Below are 25,060 nucleotides of genomic sequence, written 5' to 3'. Positions count from 1 at the left end.
AAAGGTCTTGCTGTAAAGCATGCATCTTCATCCCCAATTACAGGTCGTCTTTCACAATTTTATTTTTTCTAGGAGATACATGATAATTTATCAACTAAGAGCACTGTAATTTTTATCCCAACAGGACTGAGAAAAAGTCTGTTCCAAGTTGAAATAACAAAGCAGCATTTTGGAAAAGGGGACAGAGTGCCTGCGCCACAACTTGAAAAACATTCCAGTACGTGGGGCAGAGAAATGACTGGAGTATGTGGCTGTTTAGAGCACCTCAGAGGAAAACCAAATCAGATAGAAAATACTTCCATAAAGGTATGGGGGGGACCCCAAAATCCAGAAAGGTTAGGCAAACTTGGGGCCCTTTGTGCAGAGATGGAGAAAGATTAGATTTAATAGCTGTAAACCCCCTTCTTTAGGGTGTCTGAAAAATTCAAAGAAAGACTGTTTTACAGAGCTGGATTAATAATTCAGGTGACAGCTTCAAATTATGAACATTTAAACAAATAATACAGTATTTTATGAGAAAATACCACACACAGCCCCCAGTCTAAAGGCTCTAAACCAAAAATAGTTCTTCATTACAACTCAAAGTATAACACAATCCCGTGGATTTGAACTGAATATAATCCTATTCATCCTTTTTGAATATAAAGCTGGCTTTTTGGTTTTAGGTATTTTTTTGGGAAGGCGTTTGAGCTAAATAAAGAAAAAGCTTACCCACTTTAATGAAAAAAAAACATTCACAGAAAATAATTTCAATAAATCTATTAAAGAGTAGCTGTATCACAAGAGTGCGTAAAGCCTTCCTCTTTTTAAACAAAGCCTATGTGAAACAGTTTGTGATATCATGGATCAAAAAACAGCACTCAGAGGAAGAGCTGATAAGGAAAGTCTACATAAATGTAAAATGGTAACATCTGCAAGCGTTACAGAAGCACAATGTTATTTGTACAATTTCATTAAGGCAAATGTTAACAAACTTATACAGAACCGAGGCACTAAATGGCTGCTTATGTAACTTCTTGCTACCAAAAATTAATGGATTTCTTTCCCAGATATTTCAATTGTTAAATGAAATGGAAAGGCTAATCCACCTCTGAGAAGCTGCACAGAAAACGTTGCTTTTGAGCCAGTGATGCAAAGAGCATGCAAGGCACCACACAGAGGCAACTATTTTGAATGAGGCTGCTCTATAAAATGCAAAGAAAACTAGAATTAGATCTTAAAGCAAATGGGGGGCAAACAAAGGACAGCCACACTGCAGTCTTATCTTCTCCCAGAGTACGCAGGTATACTTGTTAACAACTAAGAACTGAGACGTAAAGGCCTCAAGAAAATTTCCTATTCCAAGACAAAATATAGAATGAGCGCATACAGATTTATGAATAGTTATATGTAGAAACTACCATCAGTGTTAAAAGCTTTAAGCTATTTCCAAGCATACAATTAAAAGAAACAACAACACATAACCACACAACAATAATTACATCTAGAGAAGACTACTACACCCTTAAATTAAGCAAAAGCACACTTCCAGACTTTATTGTTTGCTTTCAAATCACCAAGTGTATAGAGTAGTGTGCTTGGTCTGACACTGAAGGTTTACCCACACTATCTGCAATCTTCAGACCCTAGGTCTTGTTTAATTTCAAACACAACCTGTTTTATAAAGATGCCACCATAAAAACACATACAAAACAACACATATGGAAGCAAATAGAAGGGAAAGGAAAAACAAGGTTGAGGTTTCAGAACTATTAAAAGAATTTTTATGGAGTTTCGTGCAATTTGACATTTTCTAAAGCATTAATTTTATTCACACGAAAGAGGGCTGTCTTCATTTAGCATTGCTTTAGCACACTTACGTGGGAGCACAGTTTCTCCATTGGAATACCAGTAATATTACTGAAATTTTCTATAAAATTCTTGGGAGCACGAAAAACTCGAAGCACTTTTTCATCTGCTCCCGACACAAACTGAAACCGGCCGATTATTGCCAGACAACGCATGTCATATCCATGTACTTGAGGCCTTGCAATTTCATGCCAGGTTACCTAAACAAACAGACGTGCAGTTAAAACACAAGTTCTATACCAGAGATGCAGCAAGATTTTAAGTTCCAAAACAGTACTAATACGTCTCAGGCTGACTTAATTAACATAAAGGAAAGTTAACAGCAACCTTCTACTGACATTCATAAAACTCATGCATGCTCACACTCATCCGTTAAAGCCTATTTTTCCACCAAACAATTCCTGTAATTATTAAAACTGTCTCCCTGCACAAGTATGTTTAAGGCATTTGCTTACCTTTGTTACTAAGGGCAGACCACACTTACTGTGACTTCCTTATGCTACACAGTCAGGAATAGGATGCAATTTGCTTAAGCAAAAGGAGGACGGTATAGTACTTACTACTTTCAAAAGCGTAGCTCTGAAAGACGTAGGAAAGGCAGTGACAATTACCTTGCTTCCTTCACCTGCCTTTCACACAGGACAGCGGCACTGCTGTCAGCAGGCTACAGGTTCCTACTTCCCCCCTTTAAATACTCGATTTTAGTGAGATCATTTAACAGAAGCTTTGCAAAAAGCTGACAAAACCAAAATAACTTCTTATAGGAATAACATCTGGAAAATACTGATGATTTTAGAAGTACTCTCATTTGAAGTACTATTTTTTCCTAATTCTCTGATATATTCATACCCACGCTTCAAGTATTAATCTAAGAAAAACAGAATTAACCAGAAATCAGATAGACAAGATAGTTTTATAGTCATACTAAGCAAAGAACATTTGCCAAAAGAGGTATTAAATTATTTAAATTCTTCTCTAAAAAGCTAATTTATTCCACACATGAAAAATATGAGTCTTCAAAAAACTCCTTTGTTTTCTAGCAAATACTCTTTCATGAAGAGATTTTTACTATGTGTCATTAGCTACTACTCCTACATGATACTTCAGTTGGAAAAACAGAGTGCATACTTTTGAGTTAACAGCCAGCAGAATTACAATTAATTTAATGAATTAGAATTAATTTATAGACTACTTCTGTATTACAATGCCTGGAAAACTACAGCCAATATAGAATTTCCGTTGAACTATACATAATACAAACATAAGGAAAGGCATTACACCGACTGCAAACTGCATATATCACACTAAAAATTCAACTGAGTTTCAAATGTCAAAGCTTCCACAGTACCTGAACAGGATATTTGAGAGATCAAATCCTACAAAATCTCATGTTTTCACAAGAGCTTGATTATTTTTCCAATGAGAGAAAAAAGCATTAATTCTTTTTAAAAAGCAAAAACATACAAACAAAACCCCCAAATAGGCAATAAACTCTTCTTACCCTTTACTAGGTGCATCTTTGCATATTTCAGAGCACAGCACATAGTGGAGATGAAAAAAACAAAACACCCAAAGCCCAAAACATAGAGATAGGGCTGTATAAGTCAGGCAATAAGATTCTTTCAGAAAAATCAGCGTGCAAATTTGCAGATTGTTATCCCTCATTTCTGATATTTGAGCCCAGTACAATAGCAGAATTGATATTTTAAGAAGGGATAATTATTTGTATTTCACAGTCAACATTCAGTTCTCTTTCCAGAGAGGAAAATGTAAGCTGAAATACTATCTTTCCATAGATGTCTAACCATTCATTGGGTCTTGTTAAGACAAACATCAGATGTCACCTGTTGTAATTTTTTCACATGCTAAACTCACAGTGCCTTACTTTCTTTACCGTATTAAAAGCCTGTGTTACCTAAGTTCATAAGCAGCATAACTAACCACCTGGTTTTCAGGGTTCAGAAGTCCTGAATGAATGCCTTTCAAATGACCCATATCTATCTCAACCCTTCACCTCACCCACCAACAGGATACTCCAGCTTTCTCCCACACCCCATGCAGCAACAAGTGTTGATGCTACTTAGATTTACACCGGGTTGAACCAGCCCGGCAGCTGCTCTGTGTCAGAACGGGAAGGGGAAGTACAGTAGTTCAGTTCCTACCAAACTTCTCTATGAAGCCTGCAATCATTCTGCTAAATCAATTAATTCGAAAGTTTCAGGGACGGCAGGAATAGCTGTACAGGTAAATCATACAAAGCTCAGTTCTTTCAGAAAATAGCATAAAAAATTAGCAAGCAGCATACATCATGAAGAGTGGTACTTCAGTAGGTCACAAAGAACACAGCATCAACTCTTTCGAATGCTGCCAACTTACATCACGTGCTAATGCTGGACTTTGTTTCCATATGTCAAATCCAACATACTATCTTTTCCACAGCTGTTGTACCCTCCAGATTGGAGATCAGGGGAAGAGACAGGTAAGTAAACTGGAGATGCCCTTCCTATAAGACAAGGCAAAGCCTAGCACTTGAGCTGGGATTGCCACCACTTCTGTGTGGCCTGAAAGAAGGAAATCAAGGAACTGGTGCCAAATTCACTCTCCCAAAAACATCAGGCATTCTGTGCTGGTCTACACTAGAGAAGCTTTCATGAAACAGTTACAATAGCCACCCTTTACCTCCCCCAGCTAGTAACACAGCTTGCACAGGGCCTTACAGGATTTCAATCATACTAGTTTCTGCCAGTTTCCTGAATGCAACATTAGTACTGTTCTACCGAAAAAGCTCTATTTGTAGATGAGGAAAATGCATGTGCAACTAGAAACAGGAACTTTCGCATTCCTAGACAAGGTTTTCCCCCACCAAAATTTAGACTTATTTTGAAACACACAAAGTCATTCAGGAATAATTCTTCCTGGAAAGTTGCTTGCACAGGTACCAACTGCACTGATGCAGTTCAGATAATCATTCCGGTAAAACAGTCATAAACAAAATTGTGTAAAAAATACAGTGACAACTTTTAAGTTAAGCTTGTGTAAAAAAAGCAAAACCAAAGCTGAGTTTCTTTAAGATTACCTGCAGCAGTGCTTAGCCAAGCGTTAAACAAGGACGATAGACAGTTATTAGACTCAGCCCATGTTCCTTCTTCTGAATTACTGCACAGCCTGGTTTTTACGACTCTGAGAGAACACTCGCGGAAGATAACCCAGAGGTGAACTCAGGATTAAACAGCACTCATGCTATGTAATTGCTAAAACTCTGCCAACAGTATTTTTAAAGTGAAAATGACATATACTGACTGACCAAACCAAGCTTCTGCACAAACAGTTTTGAAGAGATCATGGTTTGGGGAAATTTAAGGTATGAGTTATGTTCAGGCGACTTGTTCCAAAGTCAGAAAAGACAATCCCTTTTTATGAAGCTCACAAAATCTTTGAAGATTTTACCTCTGTCTCTTGTTTTCTTTTCCACGGAGCAAAGAGTCTAGTAGTTTGATCAGAACCAACACTGATGATAAATTCTCCTTCTGGGTCCCATTTTACATCTTCCACACTGTTAAAATGTCCCGAAATCACAACTTCTGGAGTCCATTCTTTCTATTAAAAAAAGGAACCAACAAAGGAAAATGTTTTCAGTTGACTGATAGGGATATTCTAGAGAAAATAAAAGTAGCAACGTCCTTACTAAAAGAAAAAAACAACAAAAAAACCCCATCTGAAAACAGCAAATCATTAGAACTCAGAGGCCAAAGAGACACAAACACTGATTTATTGCTCTAATTTATAAGAAACTTGTAGTTTTGGTTCAGCTGCTGCTTCTGAACAAAGCATATCTACAAAGAAGTTCAGTCTATTCCACTGACTTTATGGTCCCCACAGGGAAGCAATAAGTTTTAGAGCCTAGGAGATTGCAACCTCCCTTTTGTGCAGGAGCAGGACTCCTACAGGATATTACATTCAGGGAAGGACTATTTCAATCACTAGTTTTAAATCGTACTACTACACTTTTCTATTAACAGAACTTACCTCAAGTGACATGTAAGTGCAAATCCTTTAAGTACTATTACTAATAAAAAAACCAAACGTACCTTATTAACTGTAGTCTGTTTCCAAAGGTGTAGTGCTCCATGAAAAGCATGAGCAATGATCATTGAACCATCTGGACTAAACTGGCAGTCAAAAAATCCAAGGGTATTGCCACCCACTTCACCTACCCGCACCTGAATTAATAATCAGGAGTGAAATATCCATGAAAATGGCCTTACATGCATATAATCACATCCTAATCTCATGAGATGAAAATTCAGCTATAGGTAACAGTTCACGTTACACGCAAAAATACATTTAAAGACTATTTTAAGTGCAAATAAATTGTTGCAGGAATTAAAGCTGCAAGTCATAATGGAGGCTCCCCTCATAAACATCTCCGGGTAGGACCTTGCACAATCACTCAGGAAAAAAAAATATAATACTCAAGATGAGATGAGAACCCATTCTGTGTTTCAGACCAGTCTGCTGGATGCAACCATTTCTTCCACGTGTTGCTTTCTTACTGCTCTGTTGCACAAAATGGAGAAGAGGTCCAAAGGAAGAGCAGTTTACGATTTTCTTTTTCTTAATTTCCAAGATTCACTGCCATATTTCCACTTGCCTCTTTCTCCATGAATCCCTGCAACTTGCTCCACATTCCTTTTGTAGCATATTTTGCCCTCTGTTCTGTGCCCCTCCCTTGTGACTGTGTATGTATCCATGCACACACACACACACTTTACAATTGCTCTACTGCTTTTCCAAGTTTTTAATTACATTAAAAGATCATTAAAATTTCATTTGCAAGTGTCATTCAAGAGATAAGAAAGCAATTCCTTTCAAGCTGTATCCTTAACAATTCCCCTGTTACTATACAGCAAGTTTTAAGATCACAATGAAATGTGACTAGTGTGGACTGGTATGTCTATTTTACTAGCACTCATTCAAAAAAATACTGCTCATATGGAAGTGGCTAGAGGCAGAATTCTAGCCTGACTTCTGAGTAGGGGAATGATTTTGTGAAGACTTCTTGTAATCATACTAAAATGAAAAGAGACAGAAAATTGCACCCTTCCTCCCTGCAAGCTTCCAGCTCATGTTTCTCTCTCTCAGTGGAAAAAGGATTGCTGCAGTTAAAATGTCTGATCTGAACCGCGAGCTTCACATCTGTGGTCTAACCAGTGCAAATAGAACGTACAAAGAAAGAGTAACAATGCGCAACAAGCTTTACTGCACAACCCGTTTTTGGAAGCTTGTACAGTTAGCCACAACTAAGCGTTATAACTAGGGACAACAAATACATCTCTGTGTAATCACTCTATTATGAGCTAATTTCTGCTTCGAGTAGAAAGGCACAAGAACTTTTCAATGGAACAGGGAAAACATTAAATCCACCTACTGTAATTCTCTTTTTTCTCCCAAAGGGGATTAGAACTTTCTTTGTGACAGGAAAGACCAAAAACAATGGTTGGCATAACACAACACAACTAATTTCAGCTGAACTATTGCAATGTGGAAGAGTAGGTCAACTGAAAACAAAGGCATCTACCAAACCACTAGAAAAATCTGTGTGTACTACTTGTTTATTTAGGATGATCCCCATTAGAAGAGTGTTCAAATGCTTTAATGAAACACAAGTATCCAGCTCAAATGGAAGAAGAACCTAGTGACACAGCCCATGAACAAGTTACCGTAAGTAAAACCAGGCTTGTGAATTGCATGTCAGCTGCTCTGTAGTAACTGCCTGGATGCACATTCCCACAAGGATTAACTACAAATAATTCAGGAAGATTTCTTCCTCTTCCTACCAGCAGTACACAGCGTGTGCTACTATGCAGCACCCAGCTTGCTATACTGTGAATGCCAGATGAGAACAAAAAAAATTCCACTTAGAAACTCCCCAAAACGCTAATAAGAAAGTAAACAAACAATAAAAATCATGCCAAATCACATAATTTTTTTAAAGTGTATTTTTACTTGCAACACAGCATCAGAATCAGTAATTTTGCAAGAAAATGTTTTTTCCTTTCTCTCTTTTATAGCTTTTGTTCTGTCCAGTACACACACGATCTGGAAACAGAACTTGAATACAGCATGTATTGTGAGAAAGTCTGACACTTGCCTGTTCTAGCCAGACTCCAGATTCCTTATCAGGTTCCCAGATGATCACAGTTTTGTCCATTGATGCAGACAATATCCTCATTGGTTGTTGCATGCTGCCATCTACAGTATAAGGAAAACAATTACCATACAACCTATGAGAATGCCTTCTAAAAGAATCCGGTCATCATGAAAACCAAACACACTACGAAGATTGTTCAACATCAGAGACATGCAATGCAGTACTTGAATGCAAGACTTAATGGGCTCTACGTTCTCTGTAGGTGTTCATTAGGAGGTATTGTACTTTTCAGCCATAACCTCTCCAAGGAAATGTAAAACACATACATGAAGACAACCATATTCTACTGTTTATTCTCCCCAAATTAACTCTGAAACAAATGTAATTTGGAGGAACAAATCGAGCTTCACAGAGAGGCTACACAGGGCTGCATAGCAGTTCCCAGTTCTATTCTTCAAACTGAGATTTCACAGAAAGATTTCCAGTTTAAACCAAAATAATCTCTATGCCAGTATTCACTGCATTTTTTCCAAATGAAGTGTTAGATTCACTACAGACTTTGACAGACTCTAGCATGTTGTACTGCGCACAGCAGTAAGGACTGCTCTCCAAAATGCAGTGGAACACTCCAGACAACAGTCCAACACAGCCAAAACAGGGAAGAGGAAACTGGTTTGTCACCTAGTTGGGAAATGAAGTGCTGGGGAACCTTTCTTGAAACAGAGACATAAGCAGGCTTCTCTTGAAGCAGTCTCTTATGTCACACCAAATCTTCTACCTTCTGCATGGAGAATATCTCTCAGATCAGTATGCCTCTGAAGAAAGAAAATCTATTTTGGGGAACCCAAGAGCAGACAGGCCACAGAACACAAGCAGCTGCACCTATGTGGAAGGATGATGTAAGACACCTGGAAAACTTCATAGTCTAACAGGACAGTTTTTCAGATTGCAGGGCAAGGCTTGAAGGGCTATATTTTGCCTAAACCTTGCTTTAACAGACAAAATCTTTTATTGGTGTTTAAAAAAAAAGTGAAAGAACAGGTAACTAAGCCAGTATTCTGAAAGCAAGTCCTGTGACTCACACAGGTATTTTGACATTCTAATTGCACTCTACTGTTCAAATGTTGTATATACACTGGAAAAAATCTGTGCTTTGTACTGGTGAAGTTGCCTGTCGTCAGTAACTGTAAAACTTCACAGAAAAAAAGGCACCTTTGCCAATACAAATACACAAGGGCATTCTGATGGTGTAAGCATGTCAAACCAAGAACGTCCTTTCATTACACACCAGGCAGACACACACACTAGAAAATCAGTACCACAAACAAGCCTGTCAGAATTTAAAGGTTTGAAAAGAAAGACAAAGATGAGGGCAAGATGAAAAAATTAAACTGTAAATAACTTCTTTTTCCAACGAGAGTCTGCATTAATGCCTTAAAGCTACCAACTAGAAAGAGAAAACTGGTACTCAAGGAATCCCTGGCATGTTGTATTAATAGACAGAAGACTGAGTATCTCCTGGATGTTACTATTTGTTCCTTTCTTGTCAAAGAAAAAGAAAGGAGTGTTTTCGATTAATGTTGACCTTACAAAGACAAAGACATTTCAAATACATATATCAATGTAAAATACTAAAGCTATTAATTTATACTGATTAAACAGCAAATCAATTTCTTGGTTATGTTATTTCATTCATTAAACACAAGGAAGAGAGAACATCCTGCAACACACAATGACAAACAGAGCCTGTGCTTTAAGATGTGCTATTGTGGCACATTCAGTCAAAACATACATTTACTTAAAAAACATCATTTGCAGAATTTAAGCATTTTCATAGTCCACAGTGAAAAGTGAACACATAAACACAATTCAATGACATGCAACTGTACTCTGTGTATACAACACTTAAAATAATGGCTAAGGGTTCAGTATCTTTTTACCTTTGGAAAATGAAGGTTGCCAATGAACTGCATACACCCAGTTTTCATGACCAGCCAACACAGATTCCAAAGTAATTGCGTATGTTGTGTCAGTATCTACCACAAATCAGAGAAAAACACGTTTCTTTCTAAAAGCCAAGAAAGATCAGGTCATTTCTGGTATCTTCAGTGGAGAGGAAAAAACAAAACAAAACAAAAATCAACTGCTTTCATCATCTACCAGTATCTTAATAGCCTATGGACACTGAACATCCGCCTGAAAACCTACTTTGCTGCAAGCCCTGAGTACCAGATTGACACTGAGAGGTCAGCCTATTGCCTCAGAGCGGTATCACAGAAGCCCTGAAGAACTCTCAAGTGATTCTGAAATCCAACTCTCTGGCACAGATTCTGCCCACGCTCAAGTAACTTCAGCATATTTACATCTCCAAATCACTGTAAATACAAGCATTAAGATACTTCAAATGACCAATCAGGATTTGCAGCAAGTAGCATGAGCATTTTTCACACATAACATCATACAAACTTCATCGTATTACTTAAGTTGCCTAAGAATTTACCCCACAACATCAGCATGGCAAGCCTGATGATACAGTGCTCAACCACTTTAACATACTGCTTGATATGTTATACAGGTGACATGTAAGCCTGCACATACTTCTCTGTTATCTCCAGTATTTTTCTAAGGTTTAAGAGTAGCATCTCTTAATGCATTGAAATTGAAAACAAAAATTAAAGGTATGTTATTAAACTGGAGAAGAGCTGCATGACAGCTTCCCTCCCACAGACAAACTCATGACTATGTCCTGGATTCAGAATATGCGTTAACAGCACACGTTGATATTAAGGTCTCTTGCTGCTTTACCGTTCTTTGTAATACATCATTAACTTCACACAGTCACAGCTTTGAAAGAACACTTCCACTTCTAACAGCTGAATAAAAGTAATGCAGTCAAACTGGTTTCAGATTCTTTTAATAGAAGAAACAAAACAAATTACATGGTAACCACCTTGTTAGCCACCTTGAAACAACAGATACAGAAGTAAAAGGTTGTGCAAAAACATTTTACAGCTGTTACCTACCTTTGATGGTAAAAACAGTCTCTTTCAGTCTTATGGAATCATCTTCAGTTCCTGAAAGTTGTTTTGATTTTGTACGCACCTTCCAAATTCTTATTAAACAATCTTGAGCACAGCTTGCTAAGAGAAGTTCTTTACCTGGTTGGTTTCAAAAAAAAAAAAAAAAAAAAAAAAAAAAAAAAAAAAAACAAAAAAAAAAAAAAAAACCAAAAACAAAAAACAAAACCCACAACAAATGTGTTTTCATTGCAACCACTGCCATGACTAACCCATTCTCTTTCCAAATAAGTATTAAAGCATTATCCTAAATTTTCCTATTGTACAGTGTCATCAACTGCTGTTTTATTTCAACGACGGCTTACTCTCCCATTTTCAACCCTCCACTACTTTGGAACACGCTGACTATGAACATTTTTATGATTATAAGAAATGGAAGACATTGTAATACTGTACGTATTGCACATATACTTCATCAATACCTATGGCTTTCACTCAAAACTGATGCCTCAACACTCTTCAATAACTACTTTCCTCCTTTTCTTTCTTCAGGACTGCAGCATTCCCTAATTCCTTCTATTTTATTTTTGCCATTGCAAGATTTATTTGATTAGTTAACATCTGAATAGATTCTCTTCTTAATCTCCTATTCTAAAAGAAGACAGGAGGAGAAGAAAAGTACCTTTTCTCCCTACTTTGTCCCTTTTGAAAAAGCAGGCAACTTACCCTCACTCAGATACAGATATTTGCATATAGAAAGAGACAAGTTGCTAAAACTCCTATTTGCATTTAGGTATCAGTCAGGTAAACATATGTAAAGAAAGCAAGACAAAATGAGGGATGCAAACACAAGATATGAGTGTCCTGTATCAGTCCTGCTATAGCCATACATTTGATAACTAAAACATAACCATAATATAGGTTCCACAATTCTTATGTTTTAACAGGACAAAGTTCCATCTTGTATATCTGGTAATACGTTTCAAAAAAAAAAAATTTCACAAGAGCTTAGGAACCACAGTGCATCAGAAGCATCTGTGGGAGGAATGAGAGTAGCACTGTCGTTAAACCAGTATTCCATTTTATTACTCTTTCATACTGACCACAGACTGCCCATTCAATGCCTCTTATCCAATCTTCATGGCCAGGGAGTATTAATGTTTTCTGAAACTGAATAAAAATATCATGTTATCACATAAATGCACTTAGTTACCACGCATATATGAGCCATTAGCTTTGGAATTTCAAGTTTTTTGTGTTTACAGCTTCTATTATCTGAAATTGAAAAAATAAGCTGCTACTAAGGATTGTAATTTACTGATAGACTATAAATAGGTCTTTTTGGTTTTGCCACCATTGGGTAAACGTGCCACAACATGGCACTTCCCATTTACAAGCAGAAAAGAACGAGAACCTGAGGTGCTCACCTTCAAGAGGCTACAGTCTCTCTGTGATATAGATTATGCTTTCTCAGGCTTATATATGCAAAGAATAATGTAATGCAGGTATGACCTGGTAAATAATTTGCATTACATATGTGAAGCAGACGCAACTGTAGATGATGTGGAAAATGAATACAGGCAAAATCAACTGCAAAAAGAAGGGTAGTTGCTTTAAAAATATTTCAATAATTCATTCATAGTACTAACATTACGAATTACTTATGGGGCCAGAAATATTCCCTGTTTAAGTTCACTGACTAAGTTTAAGGCAGGCATACATCAAGAACTGCGTCTGCTCAAGTAAACCTCTGCATAAATCCCTTACCTAGACCTACTAAGAGTTATGACTAAATAACAGTCTTTGCTCTCAGCACAAGACTGCAACTGAGTTGTTCTAACCCATTTGTAATAAAAAATAAAATAATTAAAAAAAAAAAAAGAGGGCAACACAATAGTAAAGGCTCTCTCAAAATCTCTGCCTTCAGCTTCAGAGAAGATAGTCAGCAACCGTTAATTCATCCAAACAATTTTATAGCTAACTGAACGTACTCAGAAATCAGTGCCTCCTCTCTTTGGTCCATATTTTCATGGATATTCCCCCAAATCGCCTTTACATCAAAAACCATTACTCAGCTTCTCCTCATTCTGCATTTGCATTCCTAATGTTACAGAACTATGCGACCAGAACAGCTTAACAGAAACTTCCGCATCAAAAAGTTTTGGTCTTGATTAAGAATGCGTGCTCACAGGCACCTAAGTCTCATTCGGCTTGTCACATCAGCACTCTCAGGCACTTCTGGACGTGGCATTCCAAACAGATTTTTATGTTAAAACACCCAACCGGTTACGTGTAAATAAAGTCAGAAACAGCTCAAGAAGCAAGATCAAACAGTGACCTAAAGGTTCTTCTGAAGGCTATATGTTTCTGGCAGTACATCAAAAAAAATTTTGTGGCAATTCACATTTCAGATGATAAAACATTTATTCATTTATATGATCTTTGACATAATGCTCTGTATTGTACATTCAACAACGTAGTTGGTAGAATTACTCCCAACAGAAAGATTGGTTCAGGCTGAACTGTTGCTAACATTCTTGTCTTTTACGGTTCCTTTTATGTCAAGCAGTGCAAATATTTCCTGAAACTTGACTTTAATATTAATTTAAACACACATCTAATAAATTTTCATTTCAAGTTAGGTGGGTTTTTTTTTAAATTATTATCATCTTCTCACATCAAAGAGAAACATTAAGAAAAGTAGACGTTTGTTTTCTCTATAAAGAGAGTAAAACTACTCAGTTTGAGGCTATTAATAACACCTCAGGTTTCCAGTTCACTTCCCAGATAGTGCTAAGTAGTGCCCAGAAGTCTAAGTCAAACATGCAATTCTTGAGTGAGTGCTTTTTCCACAGCACTAAAAATTTTCAAGTTGCTGTTTCCCAAAAAAATAAAAATTGTCCACTGAAACTGAGCAAGGAGTACTGTGGCTGTTGTGACCTCCGCCTGGGTTTTTTGTTTTCGTTTCGCTCTTTTCCTTGAAGTTTGTGTCTCTTGGTATCACACATGCAGTTTCTTCAGATGTATTCTGTTACAAAACGGCATCAATTTAAAGCTTCTTGCAGATGCACATGGTCATTATTTTTAAATGATTCAAAGGTTTTAATACTGCCTAGTTATTGCAAGTATTTTGCGCTGTCATTATTCTCATTTTTATAGCTCCTGTTTCTACAGTCTCAGCTTTTTCCTCCTCTATTTCAGTATTCCCCTTTTTCCTTACTGGATAGATAAGATTATTGGAAGTTACATTACCAACAGCCGAATGTAACAAAAACTCATGGTCCGAGTCACCTACTGCACAGGCTTTCCCATGCCTCTTAAACAATCCCCAATCTATTTTTATGTAGCAGCAATCTGGTGTCTTTTCCGTCAGGCAAAGAATAAAGCTGTTCTGTAGATAGCAGAACTAATGAAGCCTGGTTGTCTCTGGACATGCCCAGCACGCTCTGCACAACTAACTCTACCCACACTTTCGGTACGTGTCCTTCAGGATCAGGCTGGTAGTATCGTTTGGCAAATTTGGCAGGTACCACACAAGGTAACAGAGGTCCAAATCTTCTCAGTTTTTCTCCACGGGACACTAGATGCGATATCCCTCCTCCATCCAGCTGTTAGTCTTGCAGAATTAGAAAGAGCCTCAATTATTTTTGAGTCTCTTATTCCACTTAGCAGTTAGGCCACATTATTTAGGGGAAACATACTCAAACATGCACAGCAAAATCTCTCAGAAACTAAGCTTGACATAGAGATGTTTTATTTTAAAGCTCTATTTTGATCTTCTGGCTTGCTTACTTCCCCTCCATAGGCCTGTAATATCTCAAGCAGGAAGGCATATAATAGTTTCTGAAAGATTTTTTCCCTGGGTACTTTAATAAATCAATACCCTCTTTCAAGAGCTCAGAAAAGCAAAGAGAACATTTTCTCTCTACTGCTTAAAACAGTAAGGGATCTCTGGGCAGAGAGTTTTACAGGATTTGAAGCCTGCCCACTAAATTTCAAAAATTAAGTTGTTTTTATGAATAAATATATTTCAACCGTAAAATTAATGAGTGTACCAAAAGGCAGCCTTTACCAGTTTTCTGAGGATGCTTCATCCTCCCTCAGAGTATAACAGTGCCCTCCAAGCTTCATTAGAACGTGCCATTATGGGTTCACATAATATTTTTCAGAAAGTTAACTAAAAGAAGAGGTGTCCAAGAGGCTAGGCACTTAGCAGTTAGAGAAGGATGCTTAAGTTTAGATTCTAATCACTTTACTATGCTAAGTTCTTGTGAAATATAACAGGACTAAACTAACATTTCCTTCAAATACCTCTAAAAGTAGAGCTATAGAAGTCATAAAAAGGTGTCAGCAGATCTGCGAGAACCAGACTAAAGGAGAGAACCTCCTTTTAGCAGCTACAAAAGAATTTAGGTCAGAAGGCTCACAAAGATGTTTTCATTCTGTTAATAGCTCTAATGCACTACGCAGGCACTTTTACTCCACGGGGGACCAAATTTGGGTTCTTCCCTTTGAAGATGTACAGTCTACTTAGTTACAAGAGATATTCTGGCAAGTTAAGATAGCCTATAGGTCCCAACTCATTTAAAAAAGAGAGACTCTGAATCCCAACTCTGCCAGGACAGCTAGTGAAAATACTTCCTAAAACTGAAGGAAAATGTATGAAGAATAATACATGTAAATTAGGAGAAAATTCCTCATCCCTTTGTATGAATAAAGTTTCCTACCTCCAAAAAAAGACAGCAGCATAAACTTGCTTATGAAGGTGAAAATGGAGGTTATTTATTCCAGTTACGTTCCTTTATCCTCCATGGACTGACTGCATTTAAGAACAGCTAAGACGGCCCTTTCACTCAAAGGTTTGGTCAACAACTGACAAAATAAGTTATGGATCTCTGAACGCTTCTGGCAGCAAACTGTACATTATTTGTTAATCTGAATCACGTAAGAAAACAAGTCCCAGATTTTGAAAGAGGAAAATCAACTGCACAACCCCTGACATAATCTTTCTTCACTGAGAATCATGAGTGGCATTCTGCCATTGCTAACGCCCAGAGAATGTCATTAAAATAATTTAACTCACGAGCTACAAAGGAAGAAGAAAAAAGAGGAGAAAAAAAACCCCCAAAAAAACAGCAAGCTAAGAAAGCGACCTTTCTTTCCTGCTTAGTGGTTAAGAAATCACTGAACATGGCAGATAAAGGATGAAGTGTTTATTTCAGGTACCATAAAACAAAAAAGAAATATTACTGTATGATAGAGCCTCAATTGGCAAAATTATCTATAAAGTAGTTTTTCTCTCTCTTGAAAAGCAAAAAGCAGTACCTATTCCTCAATCTCTAAGGAGACTGCGCCTGAACAAATCCAGAAAAGTGGTTCCTATGTATGTTGGTTTCAATGGGGTTTTCTAAATGGTAGGTTCATTGGAGCATTGCAGGGGAACTTCTATTGTTTGAGAGGTTTTTCAAGGAGCAGTAAAGAGAAAGAAGAGGCACTGACTTCTGTTTTGGAAGATAGTCATCCAACACACGCTTTAGAGTCTAACAAAACTTATGAACACATGCAAGAGAGGGCAGAATTTCTTCCTAGCAGTCCAAAGAAACATTTAACCATAGGAAAAACTAAAGACAGCTACCGCTTCCAAATAATACATTAAAAATGTGTGTGCTTTTAGAATATCAGACATTTAGAAGATCTTTTGACATTCAAAAGCATTCAGCCAAAGGACACACTTAGCAATAAACATACAATTCCACAGATAGAAATTGTATTAGTTTTAGTATAAAAGAATTTATAGACCGAAAGGAACTTCTTTTCCTTATGAACCATTCAATACATGGATACTCAGAGAAGGACAGTTGTAGCTCTTTCCTGTCAGTGAGAATAGAAACACAGGCTCTCTTCAATCAGGGAAGAAAATAAAAAAAATTAACACTTTTACATACTGAATCAAACTTCAACATTCTGTATCTACATTTCATCAGTACCTAGAAAAATGGATGTACTGTTTGAACAGAGGTAGTTGTATGTGATGGCCATCTAGAGACAGCAGATATTGAAGAACTTAAAAAAACATATATATCAACAGCACATACGGAAAGAAGCAGAACTGAATAATGTTCTGAGCAAGAGACAGAAACTGTAATTACCTGGCCATTCTGATGTATAAACAAATATATTTTGCAGTCATCACCACCACAAGCCAGTATTGGCACTGGAAAGCAAAAAAAAAAAAGTCTTCATTACTCTAGTTACAAAATCTTCTAGGATAAGAAAAACTATATAAATATCATAAAAATCAATAAAGTATCAATAAAGATATTAATACAAAGGCGGGCGTGATACTTTATGTTTTCTAAATTAGACACCTAATACTGTTTGAAATAGACTAGTATTTCAAGAACACAGGACTCGAGTTATAATGCCATGTAAATAATATCTACAAATACTTAAGATGCTAAAGAGTAGTTTCATTCAAGCTCACCTATCTGGAGGAATTTCAAGAATTAAGGATTTTTAACTAATGTTTATTTTATTGATAAATAGGCTCTAAATACAATAGGAGCAAGCAGCAAAACAAAATGTCTTGAAATAATACAGTTCAAGGCTTGCATCAACTGAAGTAAGTATCAATAGAGGTAGCATAATAATTACACAGCAAGTAAAAGCACAGACCAAAAAAGACAAACCACCACTTTAGACAAGGATATATATGAAAGAAATTAGCATTATTATACACCTAGTCAAGACCCGAGTAGTAGTTTACTTCTAGGAGCTGTCTAGAAAGTGTGCAAAATTGAATCAAACCAGACAAAATTACATCTAAAGGTAAACAAGAGGTTAGGCAGTGTATTAGTTCATCTCTCTCACAGAAGATGATGGTGAGAAATAGTTAACCCTTACTCCACTCTTTTGGGATCATAAGGATGAAGTGGTACTGCTAGGGACCAAAACAGCAAAAGAAAAGGAATTAATTAGAAAATTAGGAAGAAATGAGTTATCAGGACTAGATATTGACTGACATGTCTCAAGTCTGGGTAGAAAACAAAATACTAAATTTCACTAAAATTACTTCATTTTAAAAACCTAAATGTCATTCCTTTAAAGAGATAGTTTTATCTTTATTATGGCTACACCAAAGGATCCACTTGATCGTTCCTAAGTTTATGCTCTGTACTAATTTCCTCTTTCTGCCTGCAGCAAATCCGTGCCTAGTTACCTGCTGCTCCTGTTGCACTTCTAAGTCACATTTCACAACCTTGCACCTCCATCACTTGCTGCTTCTCTCCAACCTCTAAGTCACATTAAATCTCCATCTCCCTCTTGCTTTACAAGGGGCCAAAAAAGACTGCTTTAGAATGGAGGTAATGAGCTGTTTTGAAAGAAGACCTGTCTTCAGGTTCACGGGCAAGAGTGAGGGTTTTTTCCACAAATCACAATATAATGTATGTTCTTGGAGCCTGTATCATCCTTTCATGAGAAATACACTTTATGGGCTTTTACAGTAATTACTTAAGTCAATGGGAATAAAAGTTTGACCACTAAAAACAAGAAGAGAATGATGATCTAGTTGCTGTATCAGACAAATGCAAGAGCTTTCACTCAAAAAATTCTATCAAGAAGTATATAATTGGTGAAAACAGATTATAGTTTTTCACATAAATGCTTTCGAGTATTAGAATTTGTACCCAATTGAGGTAAAGTCCTGCAAAGGAAATAGAAAAAATGAGTTGAAAACTGGTCCAATTGCAATGGGGACAATGTTATCAGCAAAGCTTTTTAAAGTTTGCTCACTCTTTTTTTCATCTGTTGCAATTCAGTTGAGGAGGCAATCATTTGTCAGAGGCCAAGCTACGGCACCACAGTTATCCAGGTGCTAAGAAGTGTCACAGTATGTAACAAAAAGACCCAGTCAAAATCTGTAAAAGAGGAAATCCTATTCCCAGCATTTTAGAAGCAGAGTTTCTACAGACACTGCAAGGCAAAAAGCAACCAACCAAGCAAAATGGTATGAAGCTTTTCTTCAAGACTCAGAAACTAACTGTGAAGAAACTCCTTCACTAGGAGGCTGCCAGTAAAGCACTCAAGCTATAATCCAGCTGCAAATGGCTACTTAGGTTTTTATGAGCAGCCTATTGGCTTTCTCCATTTGACTTTTTCACAAAAAAATGGGGTTTTTTTAATAACTTATTTTCAAGGACAGTCAGTTAAAATACTAGGCATCATGAACCTCAATGTCTTTTGAAAGTTAAAGCATCCATTACATAGGAAACAATTTTTCTTTGTAAAACGAGAGGCTACTGCAAATGCTTCTAGTTCTGGAGAGATAGTTTATGACTTTTAGAAAAGTAATTCTGTATTTAATTCCAGAGTTAAGAATTGCAGATTCTCCCCAGGGAAAAAAGTTTCTTTACATCTTAATACAGCTCCCAGCATAGCCTTCATGAAGATTTCAGAGCAACTCCTGAAGTTATCATAGATGATTTTTCTCTAAAGGTCATTAAAATTCCAAATTGCCATTACAGCGTAATGTTTCTGACAAAATGATCAGCAGTGATCTTTATTAATAACGTATTTTAAGCTACTTTATTTAGATTTCAGAATTAACATACTCCTCTGAATAAAACAGTTCAGTTGTATGGAGTATGTTAGATTTAGGGAGAAAACACAGAACGTGGCTATGCTCTATTAAAAGCCCCTTTATAGATTTCTAGGGGAAAAATTTCTAACCATATGTTTATGGTTCAAAATCTAAACTGTTTCTTGACAATTGTAGCAGCACAGATTATTCATACTGAAAGTGCCATTTAAAACATTTAAGGGTACACGAATTTTTTATTTTAATCTCTGTACAAAACCTACGCAAATAATTTCTCATTTGAAAATAATTTGTTATTCAGAAAAGTAAATTGCCTTTTCTCAGGTTATGAGCATTATGTTGTTTTGGATAATTACTTGAACTGGGATGGGAAGAGGCCATAATAATATACTGTCCTGCTCTGAATGCAACTTTAAGCAACACTGGGTTTTGGGAACCCTGGGAGATTTTCACAGCAAAACAAAGTGCTTGCTCTTTCACCATTTAAAGAAGCCTCAAGTACTCCATGCAATTTTCATTTCAGAAGCACTTAGTTTTAAGAATTAAGATGCTAATCTTCATTTAATGTTTTCCAACATAGTTTCAACATTAAACATTAGATGCACCACTACTGTAGAGTGGTGAGAATTACAGTGAGAATTTCTTACCTGTACAGTAACATAAATGAAGAAATAATCTATTGCTTTTCAATATTAATTTTATAATCATTAAACTGGAACCACAGACACTTCACTTCTAAAAAAAATTCATGATTTTTATTTACCCTAAAACCTCTCAACAACCACCTGTTAGTATATTTACAGGAAAAATAAGAGAGAGGTTTAAAATTCTTCAGTGGTGCAGATGCTGCTTTTGATATCAGACACACTCTGGAAATGGATATTAGCATTTCCAAATGGGACAATGCATCTTGATAGAGCTTTCCTATCACCCAGAATTATCAGAGCCAAAGAATAAAATGAGGTTTCTTTATAGCTGCTCTGGAGGCACACAGTCAAACAGCACAGCAGCATGGAACGTGTGCAGTGAATAGCTGAAAACTCTACACAGTCAGTAAGTTTTCTCTTGGGAGCCTGGCGCTCCTCCATCCAGGCAAAAGGCTTCTAATGATACTTAAATACAAACCTAATTCCACATGTGTATCTGTCTTGAGCATACATTTAGTTTTTTTAAAAAAAGGCTTCTACAAAGTTGCAACAGAAGAACGTGTCTGTGGCAGACTACAAAATCTGAACATTTAATGTTAATAGCCATCATCATCATGGCTTGGCTTCGCGGACGAAGATTTGGGAAGGGCTTTACCCACGCTTACTGCAAGCGTGCTGATGGCTGAAAAGGCCAATGCGGGATAGGCAAGTCCGGTTGCAAAAAGCACAGCGGTTAATAGAAAACTACATAAAACATACTGAACAGTCAGGTTAAACTGGTTCAGCATCTCATTTTTTTCACATTTAAGACTGAACAGGTGATAGACGCTGCTTGTTAATCTGCAATTTTTGATACAGCCCTGTATACTCTTTTTCTGGACCTTCCCCTCAATCCAAACAAGAATAAACATAAACAGCAGCACCACATGCAGCGGGTGAAACTAATGGCATCATTCTATCCTGATCACTTGCAGCCCTGTGACCTCATTTTTAAGGTCCGTCTCAAGAGTTCAACTGAAGAACTCCATTTAAGCTTCAATTTGAAGACACTGTAACCAGCCAGTATTTTTCTAACTGCTAGGAAGAGTTCAGTCAAAATCTTTAGATAGAAGCAGCACCTTAGGCTGATTCTGTAGAAAACAAAAAATATGTCACAAGGGTGTGGAGTCAATCAAATGAAAATCTGTTTGGGGGATTTCTTACATTTCACATTTTCTGCATTGATATTCAAGATGTGCAGTTGCACTTACCATTGCTGCCAGGCAAGAAGGATAAGGAGACATCCATAGCAAATCCATTTCCAAACTGCAGAATTTCAATGCATTTAGCTGGAAGACAAAAACAGGCAGGGTTGATCTCATTCACCATAAGTATTACAGTTGCACTGTCATTTCCTAATATATTGTGTAGTTAAAAATTTCTCATTCGATTTCGTTTTAAGGAGCTTAAAAGCTTCCACTTGTTTCCAAAGCTTAAATAATGTTTTCTTCTGTGGAGCCACTGAAATTTATCCAGCTGAGTTAGAAGGTAAGTCACTGCTCTCCACCAAGCATTAAACTTGTACAGCTTCACTGTGGTAACACATCAGAAGGGATAAATATTGCAAATTATATCCTGTGGCAAAAGGATTCACTACACAGGAAGTTAAAACAGAATCCATTTGCTACAAGAGTAAGATGAGCAAAAGCTGCCCTTCCTGCAAACACTCCTGAGATCCTAGAAGTGTTTAAACTGGTAAACCGTCAAGATCAGAGTAACCACCACAACAGCAGAAAAACCTCTCTACAGAAGCAGAATTGGTCCTTCCACCACTGGAACAGCCACACAAAAAGGAAAGGACAGGACTTCATGGTGTTCCCTGGAAGCCTGAGAAATGCCTTCCAGAACGCAGGACTGAAGATTGGCAGCTCTCACCTACTTCTCTCGTAGGCAGAACAATGTGAAAGTCTCAAGTACACCAGATAAGGAAGAAAGTAGCTTGGGACATGCAGTCAGTACAACTCAACTACCAAATAACATTTTAACTCGAGATTATCCACCCTATTTATTTCTTATGTATTTCAAAGAGCTGTTTTCCCATGTGTCCATGAGGTCAAGATCCTTCTATCCCGTGCTTCACTGGACTCAAGTCAATAGAAACAAACAAGTGACTAGTTTAACCCCATCCGTAATGCCAATATTAATCATTTTACTAAGTAATTTTACTTCACACACATACGGCTAGCCTGCCCCCACATTACAGGCAAAATGATAGTTCAGATTACCAGATTCTGAATACATATTAAAAAGAAACAAGTAAATTCAGGTAATACATTGCTGATGAAAAGCAAAGATAAATCACTCTGCAGAACAGATCTGACCTAAAGCTGTTAAACTAATATAACCCTCAGCTTTTTAAGAGCAATACCATGGTTTGACGTACCAAAGTCTGAAGAGAAATAAATGTAGTTTCATTAAAAGATGTTAGTATTCAGCCAAGTACTCCAATTCTTCATTTTTATTAAGCCAGTACATTGTCCCTAATGTTAAAAATGTTACCTTCTGAACCACGTTGAGACCAGATTCTCACAGTAGAGTCAGAAGCTGCAGAAGCTATTAGCAGATTTAAATCAGGTTCCTCTGACTGGCAGACAGCATCCACAGCACAAACAGCTTCAGTATGGCCTTTGAGAGGAATGCTTTTCACATGCTGAACACATCAGAAAGTTTTAGAAAGTTATACAAATAAACAAAATTAAATTCCAGTGTATTATGTGAGAGAATTTTCAACGCCACTGTAAGAAATAAAATAATTTCATACTAAAAACTAGTCATATGCCTACAACAGCAAAGCGCCTGCCAAGCTATGCCTAAGCTACAGCATATTCCAGGAAAACGCAGAGGCGGTAGAGCAGTAATGACTATTGACTTAGTAACATTTTATTGAAAGCTGGACAGAATTAGATGTTCCTGTGTCTACTATATAAACCTCATCACTCCTTGAGGAAAGCTGGAAAGGGTAGAGAAGTTTGGAGGAGCAGTTTTCCTTCCTTTTTCTGCTTCTCTTGCCCCTCACCCTAAGGAAGGACTCAAAAAAGCTTGGGGACCCTTAGCAAAGGAGGAGGCTGAGCAGAGAACACAACAGAATAAACAGCAGCTCTAGCAGCAATGTTTAGATGTTCTCACAAATCAAAACAGCTTTTTTACTCCTTCAAAATACTAACACAAAAAAAACCCCTCTAAATTTAGACTGAAGTACCTACTTTTCTTAACGAATGAATACAGGTCATCAGTTTGTAATCTGTTCCTCATAAACACAGAATCTTTAATTCTGTGACCAGAAGTCATCCAGCATTTATCCAAATTTTGTCATAAATGCACTTAATATATCTTTCTCAATACAGGCTGGTAGGGTCCAGTCAGAATTTCTGACTGGTCCGATAGAGTACCAGTACCTGGTTTTAAGAATCAACACTAGTCTAGAACTGTCGTTACAATATGCGCATTTAGCCACTTTCTTTTCCAGGCCGCAATAAGTCAGTGCACCACACCAGTGGAACAGGTTAACAAAAAAATCTGTAAGTTATTTTCCATAAATATGTAAACAGTCACAATAGATCAGGATCAGAAATTATTTATGTCTGAGAACATTCCTCCATAAAACTAGGGGCATTTCCCCCTACATGTATTCGGGTGCAGTTAAAAATCCAGTTTGAGGTAGCCTATGAAATGAGTTAGCTACACAGACATTCTCAAACCAAGACTTTAAGAGTTTGATAATTGTTTTCTTCTTTTAAATTTCAGTTCATTCTGAAGGCTCTTTTACACCATATTCCTTACATTTTACAGTATGAGTAATGTATTAGCATGTCTCCTTATTTTTCTCAATTTCTCTGACAAAACTCAATTGTTGCACAGATTTTCTTCTTTTTTAAAAAACATCAATCTCAATTTGTGTATCATCCTGGTAAGACTATCTATATACAAACTCTACACTTTACACAGATTGACCAGAAATCACTACAAATGGACATAAAGAAAGGAGGAGGAAGGGCTGAGGAAGCATCAACTCAAAATGAACCTCATGGTTAGAAGACTTTAAGGTAGTTTAAAGGAAAGTGCTACAGAGGTCAGACAAACAAGATCTTTTAGACATGCTAGACAAATCCACCTGATGACTAGTTAGCCAATTTCTTAATGAAGGCTGATTTGAAAAATATAAACTACAGGAAAGAAGAAACAGCAATTTAAGCAAAACTTAGCATGACAGTATAACAAGTTGAAGGAGATACACACAGGGTTCAACCGCCAAGGTAAAATGAAAAAGCACAAGAAATACAGAAAAAAAGAGATAATTTGTGGCATATGAGAAACTAGGGGGAGGAGCTTTAAAAAGAGATTATTTCTGCTTACCTGATTATTCCACGTTCCTGTTCCATTCCATACCCAAAGAATGAGTTGTTTATCAGATCCACCAGAAATTAACTCAGTTTCAGAAGCTAAAACACATGTTTTGATAAACAGTTTGTAACAGTCAACAACATAAACAGTTACATTGGCTACTGCTCTCAGAATATTATGTCTCAGTGCAAGCAAAGTTCCCATCAAAACGCAGTATGGCTAATATGAGTTACACTGTGCAAGATACCTTAAAAGCAAAGGTGTTCTCTAAGACAATATAAAGAGAAAAGCCACAGGAATATTGATGTGATAATTCATAGAATTGTCCTTTTGGAAGAGACCTTGAAGATCATTGAGTCCAAAGATTCTTAAATATATCGGTGTAATTTCATATTTTTTTTGTTTGGCCTTTTTGGAG

At 36.9% G+C, this 25,060-nt stretch overlaps 1 protein-coding gene across 1 annotated transcript in view; it reads right to left on the bottom strand.

Moving 5' to 3' along the window:
• The window catches only part of ELP2 (elongator acetyltransferase complex subunit 2), a 36,686-nt gene extending 11,840 nt beyond the window's left edge, over positions 1-24,846 (bottom strand). Inside the window, exons 1-11 of the mRNA XM_010139630.1 lie at positions 24,655-24,846; positions 22,801-22,951; positions 21,513-21,590; positions 17,166-17,230; positions 12,120-12,186; positions 11,023-11,157; positions 9,940-10,035; positions 8,000-8,100; positions 5,937-6,068; positions 5,296-5,445; positions 1,860-2,048 (exon numbers count right to left, since the gene is read on the bottom strand). Coding sequence (XP_010137932.1) covers positions 1,860-2,048; positions 5,296-5,445; positions 5,937-6,068; positions 8,000-8,100; positions 9,940-10,035; positions 11,023-11,157; positions 12,120-12,186; positions 17,166-17,230; positions 21,513-21,590; positions 22,801-22,951; positions 24,655-24,846 — 1,356 coding nt within the window. The remainder of the gene's footprint in view (positions 1-1,859; positions 2,049-5,295; positions 5,446-5,936; positions 6,069-7,999; positions 8,101-9,939; positions 10,036-11,022; positions 11,158-12,119; positions 12,187-17,165; positions 17,231-21,512; positions 21,591-22,800; positions 22,952-24,654) is intronic.
• Positions 24,847-25,060: the final 214 nt, after the last annotated feature.

Source organism: Buceros rhinoceros, unplaced genomic scaffold, assembly GCF_000710305.1.
Source record: "Buceros rhinoceros silvestris isolate BGI_N320 unplaced genomic scaffold, ASM71030v1 scaffold1837, whole genome shotgun sequence".
Classification (NCBI taxonomy): Eukaryota; Metazoa; Chordata; class Aves; order Bucerotiformes; family Bucerotidae; genus Buceros; species Buceros rhinoceros.
The sequence above is the reverse complement of the archived record's forward strand: the minus strand, read 5'-3'. Positions and strand labels throughout refer to the sequence as shown.